The following is a 20,406-nucleotide window of genomic DNA, read 5'->3' on the forward strand; positions in this document are numbered from 1 at the left end:
TCTCTGTGTAACAATCCTGGCTGTCCTGGAACTCACTTTGTAGACCAGCCTGATATCGAATTCACAAAGTGTTGGGATTAAAGGCATTTGCCACCAGTTCCTGGCTCTGCTTTGCAATTTTTTATTATTATTATTTTTGTTTTGTATTGATGTTTAATAAGGATCAGGAGAAACAGATAGGCCGAATAGATGTTTATTCAGGGAGAAATAACTCACAACATAGACAGATGAACACCAGCAGGTTCCTGGTCCCAAGGATGCCTCCAGATGTACTCCTGTCCCTGAGCTCTCCGAGCCCCCTCCTCAGACTTTGTTCCCCCAGCTAACGTCTGGCCCTGTCTCCACCCACAATGGGCATGATCTATGCCACAGGTGCAGACAAGGTGAAAATCTCACTACAGTTTTGTTTTGTTTTTCAAGACAGGGTTTCTCTGTGGCTTTGGAGGCTGTTCTGGAACTAGCTTGGTAGATCAGGCTGGTCTTGAATTCACAGAGATCCGCCTGCCTCTGCCTCCCAAGTGCTGGGATTAAAGGCTTTGCATTTTTAAAGAGTTACTTGAATGTCCATGAAGATTTAGTGGTTGAAATAAAAGCTATCAGTCTTTACAGAACTATACCATTGTGCAAATGGGAATATTGTGCAGCCAGCCAGAAGTGTCATGCACTTAAAGTGAGCTGAAACATGCATATGTGGTTACATGTCAACTAGAGGCATTCTTTGCTGGTGAGAGAGCATCACTAGAAAGATTCTGGACTTCTGTGTAAATTTAGACCTTTGAGGCAATTAAAGTGGAACCACAATCTTCAGGGCACACCTTGTACAGGTCTAGCAATTAAAAATTAAGGATTTATGAATTATTTGTGAGCATGCTTACAGAATGAAAAGGCAGAATATGCACTCCCCTTCTGAAAGGAAGTTTCAGGAAAATATCTTCTCACAATTTCATATCTTTCAGTATAGAACTATAATCAGAATCAGTTTTGACATATTGATGTTTGTATTAATAAAGGGGAAAAGGTTTTGTTTACTTGAATCTTCAAAGACCTTAATATTTTTTTGGAATGTCAACCATCATTTTCATCATCATAATTTTATCTTAGGGTGACTAATAGGAAAGTTAAGCTTAGTTTAAGCTTAGTTATCTAAGACCCTCATTTCTAAATGCCTAGATAATAATTAAAATCTGCCATGGAATTAATAAATAATAAATGTCATACTCATAATGCAATGTCTATTAAAATACTTGAACCATTTTTAATACCAACTCCCCCAAAAAAGAGCTACATGGAAAAAGAAAGACTATGGAGCTGAGCGTTCATGGCATACACCTTTACTCCCAGCACTGGGGAGGCAGAGGCAGGCAGATATCTGAGTTTGAGGACAGCCTGGTCTACAGAGCAAGTCCCAGGATAGTCTCCAAAAAAAAAAAAAAAAAAAAAAAAACAATACAGAGAAACCCTGTCTTGAAAAGAAAAAGAAAAGAAGAAAGGAAGGAAGGAAGGAAGGAAGAAAGGAAGAAAAACTACGGGATACAAGTTTGTCCCCTTATAGCCTAACATAGTTTTTTGTTTCGGTTTGATTTTATTTGTTTATTTGTTTGTTTGTTTATTTATTTATTTATTTTTTCTCCTGCAACTTGCTCTGTAGACCAGGCTGGCCTCCAACTCACAGAGACCCACCTGTTTCTGCCTCCTGAGTGCTGGGACTAAAGGCACTAAAGGTGCGGTGCTACCATGCCTGGATCTTTGTCTGTTTTTATGTCCACATTTATAGCTGTAATTTGTGTCACACATTGTCCTCAGTAAATCATGGATCTGTCCTTCTGAAGGGTTCGTGATTGTCTGTGATTGCAAGTCTTCATACCCTTCTTGCTCTGGTCCAATGCCAGCTCCTTCACCCTTGTTTTACCAGAGGGGTCCTCAAGCAACAGCTGTGGCTGATATGATTTCCTCCCAACACAGCTCCTGGTGCCAGAAAACTGGAAATAACCTACAGAGCTGACACTGGGGGATGGGGAATGAATAAATTAAAAGACACAACTGTCTGGTGGCCTGGCAGTAGGACCCAGAAATCACATCGTTAAAAGGCTATTTAATGATGTAAGAAATGGGTCAGTGGAAGGAGAAAACATTTTACATAAAGCCATGTATTCTGAAGGATCACAGTTTTGTTTGTTTTTGTTTTCTTTTTAAGTCTGTGTGACTGCATTCAAGAAAAGAAGGGGAGGAAGCACTGTATATTCAAAAGTTTCTTTGTACACTGGAATTCATTTTAGCACCCCCCCTTTGTTTTGAGACAGGGTTTCTCTTTGTGGACTTGGATGTCCTGGCTGGCCTTGAACTCACAGAGATCTGCCTACCTTTGCCTCCCAAGTCCTGGGATTAAAGATGTGTACCACCACCACTCTGCTTCTTTCCTTTTTGAGACAGGGTCTTGCTATGTAGGTTGACTGGCCTGGAACTATATAGCCTAGGATGGCCTCAAATTCACAGCAATGGCTATCTTCCTAGCTCAGCTTCCACAATCCTAGGGTTACAGGCATTTGCAACACCCAGCTTTGGTTTTCAAGTATTAGGAGACATTCTGAGCTCATTCTTCTGTCAAATTGTACTTCTGAAGTTTTGGCCAGCATCTCCCAACCCCACTATTACCCACCATTCTATTCTCTGCTTCTCTGAGATGGACTCCTTTTTTTGTTTGTTTGTTTGTTTGTTTTTTTGTTTTTGTTTTATTTTTCCATATAGTGGATGCTAGTCTTTGAATGGTATACATCCCATCTGTTCTCCTTACTGTTCCTACTTTTTCTAGGCATTGCTTTGCTCATAGGCCAAAGGTCATCAACAAAACCTTTGATAGACTTAAAGTGGACTCGGAGAAGCCAGGCATGGTAGCACATGGCTTGGGACGCTGAGGCAGGTGGATCTCTTAGTTCAAGGCCAGCCTGGTCCACATAGCCAGTTTCAGGACAGCCAGAGCTACACAGTATAACCCTGTCTTGGGGGGAAAAAAAAAAAAAGATACTTGGATCACTTTCCTAGATCCACTGTTCTGGGTTGGAACTAGTGGTTCTGTATGTCAAACCTGTGTCCTTTGTTCCTCAAAGGTAGGGAGGACAGCTGTAAGGGTACCCTCAGAGCCTTGGACCCCTCTGTAAAGCACCACAGTTATGGGCACCATGAAGGGGCATGGATGAAGGACCCTGCAGCTCTAGATGACAGGCTCTACATCACCAATTACTACTATGGAAATAGCCCGGTGGAATTTTGAAGCCTGGAAAACTTCAAAAAAGGTCAGGGAAGCTGGGTAGGACAGGAAAGAGGGGGGAAGAGTGTGGTTGGCCCTTCCTATGCCTTGATTTCCAGGGTCCAGCCTATCCTAGCTCTAGGTAGCTACCTGCCCTAAGGAAGGGTGTCTGTTACCCACTGCTGGGAACTGAATATAGGGCAGAGGAGATAGAGAGAGATATATGGTTCTGCCTTGTGACTTCATGAAGCTTCTACTTGCCTAATGTTCTGTGCAATTGTCTATGTGTTTTTGTCTTAGTTTGGGTTTCTATTGCTTCTGTGAAACACCAAGACCAAAAGCAAGTTGGGAGGAAAGGGTTTATATGGTATACTCTGTGGCCATCTCCCACTTCATGTGCTACTGAAAGAATAATTTGTTTTTTTGGTTTTTATTTTTTGTTTTTCCTCACTGTGCCACCATGACTGGCCTTGAACTCACATGTAAACCAGGCTGGTTTCACATTTGCAGACATCTTCCTGACTCTGCCTCCAGTGCACTGGAATTAAAAATATGCACCACCACAGCCAGAGAAAGGACACACTTTCTCTGGGATCAGAGATGAGGAATGGGACAGAAACAGAAGTGAGAACAAGAAGAAATGTTTCTGGAGAAATACTGTCATGAACTGGGAAATGGCCTCGGACAGTCCTTGAGCACACATGCCTCAGATGCCAACCACTCATCTTTGCCTCTCATCCCAGGACACCTCTCTATTCCTTAGATCGATTGATCTATCTACCTACCTACCTATGTGTGTGGGCTTGGTGTGTGGATGCATGTGGAGGTCGGAAGACAGCCATTTAGGTGTCAGTCCTAACCTTTTTGTTTCTGTTTTTGGCCTTTTGAAACAGGGACTCACTATTTAGCTCTAGCTGTCCTGGAACTTACTATATAAACCAGGCAATTCACCTGCCTCTGACTCTTTTTGGGGGGAATAGGGACAGGGTTTCTTTGTGTAACTCTGGCTGTCTTGAAACTAGCTCTGTAGGTCAGGCTGGCCTCAAACTATAGATATCTGACTGCCTCTGCTGGGATTAAAGGTGTGTGCCACCACCATCCAGCCCTCCCCTTGACTCCTGAGTGCTGGGATTACAGTGGTCACCACTCCTGGCTTCTGCCTTGCTTGAAATAGGATCTCCTTGCTGGTGGCTGGCCCACAGACTTCTGGAGGTTTTTACTGTCTCCACTGGAGTCTTCACAAACAATTGCATTACTATGCCAGGTTTTATGTAGGTTCTGAGATAGATCCAAACACCTGTCTGCAGATTTTTATGGACAGTGATTTTTTCCAAACAAGCCTTCTTCCAAAACTCATGCTTCCCTGTTTGTCATAAATGCACCCATTCCTTTTATAGAAATAGTTCTTTTTCCCAAATAAGCTTTTAGAAGCTGTTAACAAAAAAAAGAAAGAAAGAAAGAAAAAGAAAGAAAGAAAGATATTGCAGCTGTTAGCCAAGCAAAAACAATCCTTTTTTTAATTTTAAGGCAAAAACTTCATTTTACAATAGTAAAAAGAGAGATGGTATCACTGATTACATACAAATAGACAGTGGCTGCACACCACTTGAATTCAGGCAGTGCTGAGGGCATTCTAGTGTGTGGCTTGCTGGTGGAATCCCAAGACCACCTTTTAATCCCCAGACCACACCTGCCCTGTGTTTAAAAAGAAGGGAAAGTGTGGGACTCTTAGAAAAACAAAATATATTGACTAGTGAGATGGTTCAATAGGTAGCCTGATGGTCTAAAACCAATTCCTGGGATTCCAGACTTAAGGGTCCTTTACATGGTGGCTTGGGTACATACCACCATGGAGCACTTAACTGATTGTAGTGCCCCCCCACCTTTAAAAAATATTGACACAGTTTTATTTTATGTGTATGGGTATGTTCCCTGCATGTATGTAGGTGTGCCATGTGCATGCTCAGTGCCCTTGAAGACCAGAAGGGGGCAACAGATTCCCCTGTAACTGGAGTTACAGATAGTTGTGAGCTGACATATGGGGGCTTGGAATTGAATTTGGGTCCTCTGGAAGAGCAGTCAGTGCTCTGAATCCCTGAGCCATTGCTCCAGCTCCTATATAGACATTCTTGGATATGTTCGGCTGGGCTATGCTTTCCATAACTGCAGAGACCTTTTCATATCAGGAAGCTAGACCCTGTCCCTGGAGTCCAGGGCCTCTGGAGCTATACCCTCACCCTACACAGGGCTGACCATCACCAATGCACATAGAATAAAAATGAATAATAAAGAGGCTGGAGAGTTATCTCAGAGGTTAAGAGCACTGGTTGGTCTTCCAAAGGTCCTGAGTTCAATTCCCAGCAACTACATGGTGTCTCACAGCCATCTATAATGAGATATGGTGTCCTCTTCTGGCAAGTAGGCATACATGAAGGCAAAACACTGTATGCATAATAAATCTTAAAAAGCAAACAAACAAACAAAAAGGGCAGAGGATTTAATTCAGTGGTAGAGTCCTGGCTTTGAGTTCAATACCCAGCACTGCAAAAATAAATACATAAATAAATAAAATTTCTTTAAAAAGTGAATAATAAATCATTTATTTGAACAAAAGAATGTTTGTTTATTAGGCTCATATATTTGAATGCTTGGATTAGTAGGTGTGGCCTAGTTGGAGTAACTGCACCACTGGGATGGGCTTTAAGATTTCAAAAGCCTATGCCAGGCCCAGTTCAGGATGTAGCTCTTAGCTACTGTCTCAGTACTTGCCTGCATGCCACCATGCTCCCCACCATGATGAACATGGACTAAATTTTCAAAACTGTAATGCTTTCTTTCATAAGAGTTGTCTTGGTCAAGGCATCTCTTCACAGCTATAGAACAGTGACTAAGATACTTATCTATCCTGCATCCCTCTTGGCATTTGGGTCCTACTAAAATGTCACCTTAGTCCCTTAAGGGAGGATCTAAATTTGGCCCAGTTCCCATGTTCTGTCTCTGTTCAAAAACCAGTATCTATCAATTTACTGGCTAGAGGATCCACCAGAGTCAATTCTCTCTACCAGCATGAGAAAGGTCTGCCATCCACTAAGTATCTGGGTCAGATCCTTATACAGGTTCATATAGCCCCTTGGTGCTTGACTCCAAGGTCATGACCACCAAGTAAGATATATTTCCTTAATTTATGTATGGGGTTTGTTAGTTTGTTTGTTTCTCTGTGTAGCCCTGGCTGTCCTGGAACTCACTCTGAAAACCAGGCTGGCCTTGAACTTCAGAGATCCACCTGCTTCTGCCTCGTGGGATTAGAGGTGTACACCACCAGCACCTGGCTCCTTAACTTATTTATGCAATAGTATTTATTAAGATTATCCAAGAAGCTGCTCAGGCTACACAAAACTTTAGGATAGAAAGCTTGTAGTTAGTTATGATCGTATAGTGGCATAGTATGGTGTTTAGTACTTTGTCAGAATTGGATTAGTAGCTCATTAAAACTTTATTGATTAATGTTAAGACTATAAACAGTAGCATAATGAGAGAGAGAGAGAGAGAGAGGAAGAGAGAAAGAGAGAGAGAGAGAGATCTGGAACATGTTTCATTCATTTGAATGTCTCAAATCACTTTTTTGTCATCACTTAAGCCTTTTTCTACCCAGACCTTCATATATCTTACTCAGATCTTCATAACTTTCATTTATCTACCTTGTTAGTCTTTCCCATTCTCAGACCTTCATAAATAAAGCATTTTAAATGCCATATTCTCTAAATCTCTGAGCATTTGAGGGCATTTGTCTTTAGTTACTTGCCTTAAGCACATAGGTGGCTAGGTAAGGCTTTATCCCTGAAATCAATTAATCTGTATTTAGTATGGCTACAATGACCTTAGTGATGGATCTGTCTGGAAAAATGGATTGAAGCTGAGAGGCTGTAGAGGGATGTATTTTTACTATAACTGGCTTTAACTTAGCAGGTTAGATTTATGTCTGTAAAGGATAAAGAAGTAGAGAAAAATCCCCTTTTGTAATAGAAGCTTAACCTTTATAAACAGTTTACAGGAAGGACTGGGTGGCATAAATATTTTGTTAATTTGAAATAGACCTTTATAACCTTAAATGTTTACTATCATTTAAAGATACGTAACAATTTAGAAATATTTGAGACATTACAGTTGAATTTAAATTGTATATAGAGTTAGCTTACATTCACATAAAGTTAAATTTAAATCACATGTATAGATGGATATACACAGATATATCAAACAGAACTGGGTAAAAGTAAGAAGAAAGAAGCAGGGTGTGGTCTCTGATTTGTACATTGTAGCAAACAGACAGGACATTTAAAGATATAGAGTAGACTTAAAACTGCCAGAGACAAGAAAGTAGCTCTGCTGTAAATGGACCAGGCAAGGTTTTTTCTTGAAATGTGTACCCTACCGGTCCCTGGAGAGGCATACCATTTTGCAAACAAGCCATACACAACAGAGTCAGTGAAAGAAGAAACTAGAGACAAAGAGTAAAAGGCAAAAGGTAAATGAATTTTGTCTGGCAAAAGCTGGATAGACTGTCTCTCTGCCTAAGGGGCTGGTGCAGCAGAGGGAAGAACCATGTGGGGTGAGGCTAGGCCATGTGGTCAAGATGGCAGCTGCCATAAACACATTCCCGACTGCTGGCAAAAGTTAGAATGTTTTGAGATATAGCCGCTGGTATCTGTACAGAGAAGAAGCATGGTAGAAGGACAGCAGAGATAGGAAAAACAGGAGCATAATATGCCTAGCAGAACAGGACATTTTTAGGTGGGGGGAGGTTTCTGCCCAGAGACAGGTTGCAGCTGCTGCAGGCAGGAGAGTGTTAGCATGCTGGGAAGAAAAGGGAAAAAGAAAAGTTTAGTATAGAGGTAGAAAAAAGATTGGATATATGGTAACTCCTTCCATTTACCTGTCCCCTGACAACTGGTGAAAGATTTAAACTAACAAAGAAATGAAATGGAGCCCAAATAATTGGAAGACAGGACAGTCTGACCCAGAAAGCTGACCAAGGCCACTGTGACTTAGTTCCTGGAATTTACTAACCACCTGCAACCTCTGCCTTACAAGACCCTAAGTAGCCAGATACCAAGAATTTCCAGAGGGGACCTTGAGAAACAAAGAGATAGCTGCAACTCTCATTTGCTTAGGCAAGATTGATTAGCATACCCTGAGGCCTACTGACCTAAATAGTGAGACCATCTAAAACAATAAAAAGCATGCTAGAGCCCATGACTCTGGTTATGTACTCAATGGTCAGAGGGTCATGGCCCCTCCCTAAGCTTGTGGGGTTTGCCTTTAAAAAACGCCTGCGCCTAGAGAATGATGTTTCTCTCTAGCCTGTGTGCTGAGGGGGCCTGTTTGCGTAAACATTTCCCATTCATTAAAGCCTCTTGTGTGTTGCATCAACTGGACTGGACAGTGAGTTCTTGGGGAAACCGACTGAAACGGGGAGATTCCTCATTCTGAGGATCTTACACTGGAAAAAGGTCCTGTAAAATCATAGTGGAGTGGATGGGCTTATCTCCTTGGTTGGTGTATCTTGGAAGCTCAGCCTGAGTGTTTGCCAAGGGCAGGATGCCTGATAAGCAGAAATGGCAAATCATCAGCAGGAAAATGTTGCCAGGGGCAAATATGCCTTATAGGAAGGACCCAGCAGTCCAAAGGAGATAACTGCCAAGGTGTGAAGTTGAAAGTGAGATGAGGGCTTAAAACTGAAGGTCAGATGAGGTGTACCACTCAGTAAGGGCAGTACTTTCCCCAATAACCAGAGGTTATGGTCAGTGAGAGGGATCAACTAACCCTTAAAGACTGTGGCTGGAGGCTCCCTGTTTCTAAGAATAAGAGAAATGAAACTTACGATGAGTAGGAAATAGTGCCTTACCAAATTGTAGCAGGTATGGGATATTATTTCCAGTGAACGGGTGGATGGAAATGGACTGTTGGTTCAGAATAAGGATCCCCAAGCGTCTCCGGCTGACCACTAGCAGGTAGCAGGGGAAGTTTCGAAGAGAGCCTGACCAAATTTCATGACACCACATTGTTGTTCCTTTGTTAACAGTTTTAGGAGAAAGCTGGAGAAGGGGGGAGTGTCCCAAGGTAAGGGACCACGTGGGAGACCATAGCAGGTTCCATAGCAGGTGAGGGTGACCGAGGTGGAGGGACAAACACACCAGGCAGAGAAAGCTTGAGTGATAAGTTTATTTAGGGGGAAGGTAAAGAGACATAGAGGAACTGTGAACAGAAGAGGAGAGAGAGAAAGCAAAGAGCAAAAGAGAGCATAAGTAGACAGGGATCTTTACACCTGCCTGCAGACTAGAATTCATGGAAGCCTGGGCTGACCAGAGTACTACCTGAGTGCATTCTGCCAGGTGACAGGGGCAGGCCAGCATAATGCCTGAATCCTTACACCTAGTACTTAGGAAGCTAAGGCAGGAAGACTTGAAACCACCCTTTGCTTTTAGAAGATCCTGTCTCATGTCTCTTGACTTATTGGGTAAAGGAGACCTGAGTTCAATGTGGGAAGATAGTGCCTATTCCATAAAGTTGTCCTGTAGCACAAAAAATAAAAGACCCAGAGACAGATATTGGGAATCTGTCTTGAACTGGTGTTTGTGGGGCTGTAATCGGAACCAGCGGATCAGCCCTGGGTTGGTTCCTGAGTGGGAGCATGTGGATGAGGGAAAGGTTAGCTATAGACAGAGACGTAGGATAGTGTCAGTCCATACTGAATGCGCCCCAGTTTATTCATACACCAATTTAAGTAATCAACTAAAGGTAGGTGGGAATAATGGCAGAAGACTTCTATTATCATGTATAAAGGGCAAATAGCAAGTACTTCTCATAATCTTAAAGACACTCGGTATCACCTAGCCTTCAGGATGAGTGTAAAACTCTTTCTTGGCCTAAGTCTATTGTTATTTAGATAGAAGCCATTTACCACTGAGGCCAGGCAACCTGCAACCATTAAACTAATGTCTTAGAGACAATGGGAGTGATTTGAGCTCTCTGAACTCAAGAAGGCAAGATGGAATGGATTTCCATGTATGGGTCCAGACAGGATTCAAGCTTCAAGTTGAAGGTCAGAGAAGCAAATCAGCCAAGCCATTAGTTTTTACCTCTACCCAGATGGAATGAGAATCCTGACTCCTTGAACCCTCAGATGCAAAAGTTCTGAATTCTTGTCTCCTCCTCCTTATATCCCTTTCTCCACCCAGCCATCTCCTCCTGTCTCCACCTCCTCAGTGCTGGGATTAAAGGCGTGTGATCCCAAGATCCCAAGTGCTGGGATCTAAGGTGTGAGCTGTTATTCCTCCCTCTTGTTTAGGTTAGGTGGCCTTGAACTAAGAGACAACCATCTGCCTGTCTCCTGAGTCCTGGGATTAAAAGTGTGTGCCACCAGTGCTTAATTTCTATAGCTAGTGTGGTTGGCTTTGCAAACTGATCTCCAATGGCCTTATTAGATCATAAACAAAATATCACCATATTGTCCTGTGACCTTTAAGTGTGCACACACATATTTGTACACACACACTAATAGCAATGATAATAATAATAATAATAAAACAACTTTTAAAAAGAAATCCTATCAGAAACAAACAGCCAAACAAAAACCAAAACAATGAATTTTGTCTTTAGATGAGTACTTTCTAGGGTTTAGGATTTGAATACTCAGCAATTTGAAATGACCCTAAACACATTTCTGCCATTTTGGTGCTAGCTTCCCACCTCCCTTTGGGCATCCTCATCATCTAGCTTCTTAACCTTCACACCTTTCTAGGTACACACACACATAGGTACACCAATGAAGCCAAAAAAAAGACCTCCCCTCTCTGTCTTTGTCCTGAGCATGTGTCCCTGTAAGGATGGAAAAAATTTAGCCTAATTTTCCCTAGACTCTGCCCCCAACAGTGAGTAGGCAAAAGGTCATTCTTGACTGTTTATGACAGGGTGAGTTTATGGACAGCACCTGTGAGTGAATAAGAACAGGAAATGAGCCGTGCCACACTACCCAAAAGCCCTAGCGAAAGCAGACTTCCTGGGCAAAGTGTGGGCTTGGATAGTTCAAATTGATTGGTCCACACTGGATGCTATGAGATGATTGGTTTGTAATGTGCAGGCTTTGTTGTAACCCTATAAAAGCTGTCTGAACCTTGTACCAAGGGTTCCCAGTCCTCTACCCCACGTGGAGTATGGCTGTGGACCCCAGTGCACTGGAATATAAAAGACCTCATGCTTTTGCATCAAGACTGCTTCTCATGAGTGATTTGGGGGGGGGGGGCGCCTTTCCTGAGTCGGGGCGTGAGGGTTCGTGCCCTCTGCAGGTCTTTCATCCCTTCTGGGCACAGGTAGCATTTTCAAACAAATCTATAACGAGTGCCAGGGAAGATTAGTCCCAGCTTGATGGGGAGATGGGGAGCTGATGGAGAAGAACGTACATTCTTGGTGCCTCACTCCCCAGGCAGCACAAACCCAGAGGGAGTTTGCAATAAAGTCCCTGGCACCTGAGCAACTGCATGTTCTTGGGGAGCCATCAGGCACAAAAGTGGCCATCAAGAAGCTGTAGATAAGTTTTTCTGACAGGGAACAGAAAGGATGGGGCCAGAACAGGTCTTCAACTGGGGCCTAGGACCCCATCTTAGCTATGGGTCACTTTGGGCAGGGAGTGGTCATAGAGAAGGTAGGGCTCAAGGAGCAGATAGAGGAAGTAAAACAGACTCTACCCAGCCCTTTGTAGAGAAATAGACACCATTGATGAGCCAGAGGCCCAGACCAAGGCAATGGGAGCCACATGTGGAGTTTCTATGCCCTTTACAAAACCAGAGGGCACTGCTGAAGGAATAACACCCAGAGGAAGTGGAGAAAATAAGGCCCTGACATCTTTCTGTATGAGGCCAAGAACGGATAGTATACCCCTTTTCCTCCAACAAAGCTGGTGTAGCAGACTGTGAACAATGAGTAGCAGGTCAATTTCATGGCAGTTACCCAGGGCCTTAGTGATGTGCCCTCTCCAAGGCCTTCAGGCTTTTAGGGATTCACACCTACTGACCAGCAGGATGGAGAGCAGAGCCCTCCTACAGATAGGAAGGGAGTAGGTAGACCTTGCCTTCCACAGGATCCTTACCACCTGGCCTCATTAGTGGGCCTGTCCTGGGCCACTGGTGTCTTTCTGGGGTCTTCTCACTTGCTGGGATCACTGCTGCCCTGCTACACACTGCACTCCCTGTGCCCACAGGAATAGGATTATCAGCAGAAGCTGGCAAAGGAGCAGGGAGCTCTGAAGGAACAACTACAGGTGAGTGGCCTGTGTGATGCCCTCCCCCATGTCCCCCAGAGAGCATTTCTCTTAGCACTTGTGATTCCAACTACAGCTCTCTCATTCCAGGAGAGACAGAGGATTTTGCCATTCAATGACAATGTACAGAAGAGTATATTGGATTAGGCTGGATTAGGCTCTGCCTACACAATAGCAGAAACAGGTGGACAAGGTGAAGCCATTTGCCTTTTGGCTACCATTGGCCCAGTTCTGTGGTGGCGAGTGAGCCTAAAGGGCTTTTCTAAAGGATAGTGTCTTGCTACTGAGATTCTAACAGGAGCCCATACTTATTGTTTTCCTTATGTAGTTGGCAATGACTCAGCTACATGGTACCTGGGGTAGTGTGCAGAGCCAGCAAACAGGATTACCAAGCTTTTCCTAATTTAATCAAAAGTAGTGCTTGGGTCTGAGAGATAAAGTACTTTGGGTTTAGGAAGTTCTTTAGTAGCCAAAGGAGTGGCCAGCATGAAGGGGAGAGATTCCTTGACTGGAGATTTGTATATGCAGGACAAAAAACAGGCAGGGCTGGGTGAGGAGCAAAAGCTGTTGCTTGGCTGTAGAAGCTTGACTTCTGAGCAGGCAGGAGTAGAAGGGCAATCTTGAGGACGGGAATGAATGGGTTAGAGATGAATTGTCACAAGAAACTCTTAAAGGGAACTGACATGAGTGAGTGGATGTTGGGATGGATGTAGAGGAGGGCAGGGTGGGGCAGACATGTTCAACATATTGGAAACCCCCAGACCTGACAAGTTCTGACTCTGCCCCGAGGAGGAACCTGACTGAAGGGCTGATGGGGATCTGGCCACCAAGGGTGGGGGGTGGAGGTGGTAGGGAAGGAGGCTGGTCTGAGATCCAAGTGCCCCTGATCTGATTGGATGGTGCAGGGGCCTTCGAGGTTGGGGTTCACATTGTGGGAGGGAACTGTGTGGAGAACCTGTCATGAGGAGCCTGATGAGTGGAAGACTGGACCTCTGTCCAGAGAAGTTGGGAAAGTCCTGAGAAGGGACTCTGCATTCCTCATCCACCTCCTGGGCCCTGGAGTCCAAAGTTCCTGGGCTGGGGTCTTCTGTGGCACAGCTGGGTCCAGGGCTAAGGATAGAAGGCTGCCATAGCTCAGTCAGTTCCACTCTTCATTAAGCTGTAGACAAGTCCTGGCTGCATATTCAGCAGCCATTAACTCACCCATCCTTCCTGATCATGACTTTTTAACTTTCACCTTTCTCATCAGTTGTGTATAACTATAATCCTATCACTTGGGAGGTAGAGACATGAGGGTCAGGAGTTCAGGGGCAGTCTAGGAATGCTTCAGCATAGCAAGTTAATATAGCCTAGGCTATATTATACTCAGTCTCAAAAAAATCAAAACTAGCAGACAAAAGGAAAATAAAAATAATGTAAGAGCACAAAGAAGAGGTAAGGGTTTTGCTCTCTTCTGAGTACACCATTGTATCTTTTAAACGCTCAGCAGCTGTGGTCATCTGCATAAGATGCCCAGGGCTCACCAACATCCATCATGAAGGGATGGGGCTCATAAGATACCCCACACACATGATTGCTGTTAATGATTGCTGACAGATTTTCTTCAGAAGTATACCGCTATCAAATCATTCTTATAAATGACAACATTAATATAAAATAGATGTTGGAAAGGACCAGAGAATTAATAATCCTAGTGTATCCCAAGGGAGGAAAGGTTGATAACATGGCCATGGGAACAGATTTTGGTTGGCTTGGCTTTTCCTCAGTTTTCTCCCTCCAGAGAGGTTCTAAGATATTTTTCTGAGCCCTAAACTTTACACTGGAACTCCCTGCTACTTGGGAGCCAGAGTGCTCCAAGTGAAGCTCCCTGGGATGAACTATATCTGTAATGTGGGGTAGTTCCTGGAAAACTGAACTTCACAGCTTGAAACTTCCCCCAATTGTGTCAAGCAAGAGTGCCACAGGCCACAGAGTGGACATAAGTCATTTCTGAAGCAGCTTTCTGTTTGATTCTCCTGGGACATGATAAAATAGGGTTGGGATGGTGTTTGCATAGATTTGAAAGGTTATAAAGATGTGTCTCTGAGATGATGCTTTTTCTGCTCCCACATTGCTAAAGGGCTGTGTGCTCACTGCCTGCCCCCTCTGGATATATTGTTTTAGGAACTACTGGTGTGTTGCTCTTTTGTTTTGTTGTTTTGGTTTAGTTTTAGAGACAGGGTTTCTCTGTATAGCTTTGGAGCTTATCCTGAAACTCACTCTGTAGATCAGGCTGACCTCAAACTCAGATCCACTTGCCTCTGCCTACTGAGTGCTAGGATTAAAGGTGTGTGCCACCACTGCCTAATTTTGTGATGTTCTAATAAATGTGTTAAAAATGGCCCTGGTGGAGTTGACACAAGTTCTTGGATATGGGGTAAGAAGGTACCTGTCTGTAATTCCAGAATTTAGAAGGTGGAGAATTGAGGATAAGAAGTTTAAAGTCACTCACACCTTTAATCCCAGCACTCAGGAGGCAGAGGCAGGTGGATCTCTGTGAGGTCAAAGCCAGCCTGGTCTTCTACAGAGTGGGTTCCAGGACATCCAGGACTATACAAAGAGAAACCATGTCTGGAAAAACAAAAACAAACTGAAAGGATGAAGAAATACAGCCTAACTCTCCAATGACCACAGAAAACTAAAAGTCAAAAAAAGCCCTAAATACCTTAAATTCCAAACCTGGTCCCCTGGCAGTAAGTAGGCAAAAGGTCACATTCTTTGCTATTTATGACAGGACCTGAGAGTATGTGAGTACAGGAAATGAGCTTTGTCACCCCACCCAGGAGCTCGCGCAAATGCCAACCTCCGGGGCTATAGAAAACTGATTGGTCTATAAAGCGCAGGCTTGGATGGTTTAAATTGATTGGTCCGCACTGTGCAGGCTCTGGATGCTATGAGATGATTGGTTTAAGATGCTCGGGCTTTGTTGTAACCTTATAAAAGCTGTGTCAATTCTGTACTCAGGGTCCTCTACCCCTGCGTGGCATATGACTGTGGACCCCAGTACACTTGGAATATAAAAGACCTCATGCTTTTACATCAAGACCGCTTCTCGTGAGTTATTTGGGGTGTTGCCTTTCCTGAGTGGGAGCGTGAAGGTCCATACTCTGCGGGTCTTTCAAAACAAACAAAATGATCATCCTCAGCTACATAGTAAGTTTAAGACCAGTCTTAGATACATGTACCCTTGCCTAAAAGTTAATAAAATTTGAAAGCCCAGAGTTGTGGCTTAGTGATAGAGCAATGAAATGGTGGTGGGGAAGGCACCCTGATGGGGGATGTTCATTTGTATATATGTTTCTCTTATTGGCTGATGAATAAAAACACTATTTGGCCAATAAAGGCAGGGCTAGGAGTCGAGCAGGATTCTGGAAAAGGAGGGCAGAGAGCACTCCAGAAGAGACGCCAAAGGAGAATCAGTTCTGGGTATTCTCTGGTAAGCTAAGACCATGTGGAAATACTTAGATTTATAGAAATAGGTTAATAATTAAGAGAGAGCTTGCCAGTAAGAAATGCTAGCCATTGGCCAACAATTTTATAATTAATATAAGTCTTTGTGTGCTTATTTGGGTCAGAAGTGCAGCGGAACTAGGCAGGAAAGAAACTCTAGTAACAGCACCCAGCAAGCCAGAGCTCTGGGGTGCATGGGAATGATTCAGGAGCCTTCCTTGCTCTGTGGAAGGGGTGCATATGCAGGCCTGGGCACACTAGGCACTTTAGGTCCTAATGACTGCTGCTTTCTGTCCAGACCAATGAGAACATGGAGAATTACCAGTGTACTGCAGTAAGAGCAAAAATAAAAAAAGAGCTGGCCAAGAAGCTGGGTGAGCTGCAGGAGTGGCTGGGAGAGCTGAAGGAAGTAAAGCCATGGGGGTGAAGGTAGAAAGATCAGGAGTTCAACATCACCCACAGCTACATAGTGGCCTTAGCCCGAGCTACATGAAACCCTGCCATAACAATCACACACTGGTCAGATGGCTCAGTAGGTTAACGTGCTTATTGCATACACCTGGTGACATGAGTTCAATTCCTGAAATCTATCTGTGTAAACATGGAAAGAAAACCGATTCCACAAGTGTCATTTTCTAGAAGACAGAGCAATAAGTGTCCTTAACCCATGAGTCATCTCTCTAGCCCCCATTTATTTTGCAACCACCACATTCACCTACCCCATTTTAAAGGCTGTGGTATAGACAGGGCATGGCCAGGCGTGTATGGATGCTGTTGTCTGCACCTTCAGAAATCAGAGAGGGAGGGAAATCCAATGGCAACAAGTGTCCAGGAAGGCAGAAGTAGCCTGGCCTGCCATGGTATCAGCAGTTCTGTCCCCTGGGCAGTCTTCAGGGTGGAGAGTATTCCCGGGGCACAGAGCACAAAGGACTCCATTTGTCCTCAAGCAATGCCTAGATACTATCCACCCCCTGTTTTGCACTAGCATGAACTCTATCTGGGGACTATGTCTGGGGACAAGCTGCTGACCCTTGGCATGAATGCAGGATGGCACTTCATGTGCCAAAGGTTGGCTGGCCCTGCCCCAGCCCTAGCCATTTGGCTCCAGGGCCCTCATTCCAACTGGGATAGGACAGAACCCTTATTCTCTTCCTGAATGAGAGACCCCCACACCCCTACCCCCAACCTCAATCATCTCTCACTCCCACTCAGGAGCTGGAGTTTTCTCTGCTTATGACTTGGCACCAGACCAGATTAGACAAAGGCAATCTAAAGTCAAGTTTCCCAGGCCGTTTGAAGGGAGGTATTTTATTGGTAGGGAAGGTTCCCAGGATGTCCACTCACCTGCTCTGGCTTTTCTGCATGAGATCCTGACAGGTGCTGACAACTGCCACTGCTTAGATAAGCTCCTCAGAGAACAGCTGAACTTTTGGAGACTCTGCCCTCTACTGCATCTGGGTCTGCCAACCATTGGCTGCAGCACCCAGGTGTTCTGACATTACTCTTCCCATCTGTGAAGTGGGGTGATGGCCCTGATCTCCCAGGAATGTTATGGGATTGAAATGGGTTCTTGGGTGTGAAAAAGCTCTATAGGCCCATGGAAGGCTCTTAGAAAGATGGAGCTAATCGGAAATGCTGACCTAGGATGTTGCCCTCCATCTGCTCCCTCAAAGTTCTCAGGTTAGAGCAAGGCCAAGGTGAACAGTGGGCAAATTTATAGGATGAACATGGAAATACATAGATTTATAGAAATTGGGTTAATATTTAAGACAGAGCTAGCCAATAAGAAGCCCTAGCCATTGGCCAATGGTTTGTTTAATAATTAATATAGCAGTGAGAAAAATCTCCAGCAACAGTTAAACTGGCCAAAAAAAAAAAAAAAAAAAAAAAAAATCAAAAACACCAACCAGAAATACACTTGCCTTAGGTGACAGGCAGCGGAGGGCAAACATCTTCACTCTACTCTCTCTAGTCCAATTGATTGGTAGTGGCTGTCTATGTGGGTTACCCACCAGGCCCAGTGTAAAGCAATATGTATAATGAGAGTAAGATGTCAAGGAGTGGAATGTATGTCACATGTGTTCTTTCTCTTCTAGAAGAAAATTTAAACAGTCTCCAGTTTGTGTGTTGGATTCACATGACATCCATATTCACACTTGCTCTGTAGACCAGGCTGGCCTCCAATTCACAGAAATTCACCTGCCTCTGCCTCCTGGGTGCTAGGATTAAGGGTGTGCACCAGCCCTCTTCTCACGATTTTAACCTTGGCTTCAGCTATGTGACTTGAATTGCTACCACTGACCTCCATTACCTTCTGCCGGCACTCCGTCGAATCCATTCCTAGGTGTGACATTCAAATCCTCCACTTGCTTCTCAGTTTCATCCACAGCCACTAACATGTGCATATTCCAAGTGTTCTAGTTCACTGACCAAAAGCAACTTAGAAGAAGAGTTTATTTCAGTTTATTTCAAGCTGCAGTCTGTCACCAGGGAAGTCTGGGAAGAAACTCAAGTAGAAACCTGAAGGTGGGCCTGCTTGCTAGTTCACAAAGTCCACCTCTGACGAGGGAACAGTAGGATGGAAGATGCTTGCTGGCTGACTCATACGGAACAACTTTTCTAATGTATTCAAGTATATAAATCTATGGGGGACATTTCTCATTCTGACCACTACAAGTCACTATATGTTTGTGCATGCAACTATGCACATACCTATTCTTCCTGCCTGTCTATTGGCCTTGGCCAATCAGTGTTTTTTATTCATCAGCCATTAAGAGAAACATATATACAGAAGGACATCTCCCATCAGTCCACCTGCCTCTGACTCCTGAGTGCTGGGATTAAAGTTGTACATCGCCACTCCCCCCCACACACCCATATACACCGACCCACCCCCACACCCTTACCCCTGGTCAGACCTGGCTTTGCTCTGGCTTTGCCGGGCTACCAAACAAGCCTGGGGAGAGAAAGTTGGAGAGAGGCTGCTGAGAGATACCATGTAGAGACCAGAAAGATAGGCTGTGCCAGGTGTTCTCTGGTAAGATAAGGCCATGATGGGCTGAAAAGATGGCTCAGAGGTTAAGAGCACTGGCTGCTTTTCCTGAGGTCATGAGTTCAATTCCCAGCAACCACATGTTGGTTCACAACCATCTATAGTGAAATCTTGTGCCATCTTCTGGCATGCAGGCAGAACATTGTATACATAGTAAATAAATAAATAAATAAATAAATAAATAAAATATTTTTAAAAAGTACATAGACAAGTAGTTATGGGTTAATAACTAAGAAGCCCTATCCATCAGCCAAAAGTTTATAATTAATATGTTTTCGTGTGTTTATTTTTTTGGCTCATTGCCTGCAGGACCAGGTTGGAAAGAAACTCTAGCTACAAAATGGAGCCCAATGTGAGGTGAGATTTTCCATGTAAAATCTGACAAGGACTTAAAAAGGGATTCTAAATAAAATAGAACAGAAACAAGCATGGCTTCTTGGTAGCAGTATTTTCTTGGCTTTGTTTGCTATAGAGATAAGCTCCTTTAAGCAAGGCTTCCAGACTCAGCATTAATGAAAAAAGCACAGGGCTCTTTAAGAGACCCTGGTACCAAACGATTAAATGGTGTGTATAAGCTGCTTGATGGTGACATAGACAAGAGTCGTGGCTGTGAGCACAACTCCCAATGCTGGTGGTAAATGTACCCCCGCCAGGTTGGAAAGCCAGCAGCTAAACTATCCACTTTCATTTTCGCCATGTTGTTTAGCTGATGAGACTTATGTGGTCAGAAAAAGAGATATACAATAAAGAGTCATTCAGATGAAAAAAAAAAAAAAAAAAAAAAAAAAACCTCTGAAAGGTTTACAATGTGTTTAAAAATATACGTAGGCTTGGAAGAGACAAGAAAAAGGAGAAAGTGGTTAAAAAAGAAATAGAGTAGCCGAGCAGGCAGTGATGGTGGGAGCCTTTAATCCCAGCACTCGGGAGGCACAGGCAGGAAGATTTCCCTGATTTCAAGGCCAGCTTGGTCTACAGAGTGACCAGGACAGGTTCCAAAGCTACAGAAGGAAACCCTGTCTCAAAAACAAAACAAAACAAAAACAAAATGCCAGGTCTGTCTGCAATCATGGAGGAAGGCAAGCTGGCAGCTACCAGTGTGGACACACACACTTTTTCAGTCTCTCTAGTTATTGCCATACTCCTTAGGATCAGCCACTGCCTCCTTCACAAAGTCCTCCCTGCTGTCTCTGGCTTCCAAGAAAACCAAACTCCATCTATGGCTCTGGCCACAGTTGCAAGCATATACTTCCATGTGTCATTATTTGAGTTCAGAACAGCTCCACCCTGAATCCCCAGAGTGCAGAACCT

General features: G+C 43.9%; 1 protein-coding gene across 1 annotated transcript in view; it reads left to right on the top strand.

Annotated features, from left to right (window-relative positions):
- Olfml2a (olfactomedin like 2A) overlaps positions 1–16,473 on the top strand; it is a 39,423-nt gene extending 22,950 nt beyond the window's left edge. Inside the window, 2 exon segments of the mRNA XM_051183885.1 lie at positions 3,105–3,304; positions 16,345–16,473. Of these exon segments, the coding sequence (XP_051039842.1) occupies positions 3,105–3,304; positions 16,345–16,473 (329 nt within the window).
- Positions 16,474–20,406: the final 3,933 nt, after the last annotated feature.

This window comes from Phodopus roborovskii, unplaced genomic scaffold, assembly GCF_943737965.1.
Source record: "Phodopus roborovskii unplaced genomic scaffold, PHOROB, whole genome shotgun sequence".
NCBI lineage: Eukaryota > Metazoa > Chordata > Mammalia > Rodentia > Cricetidae > Phodopus > Phodopus roborovskii.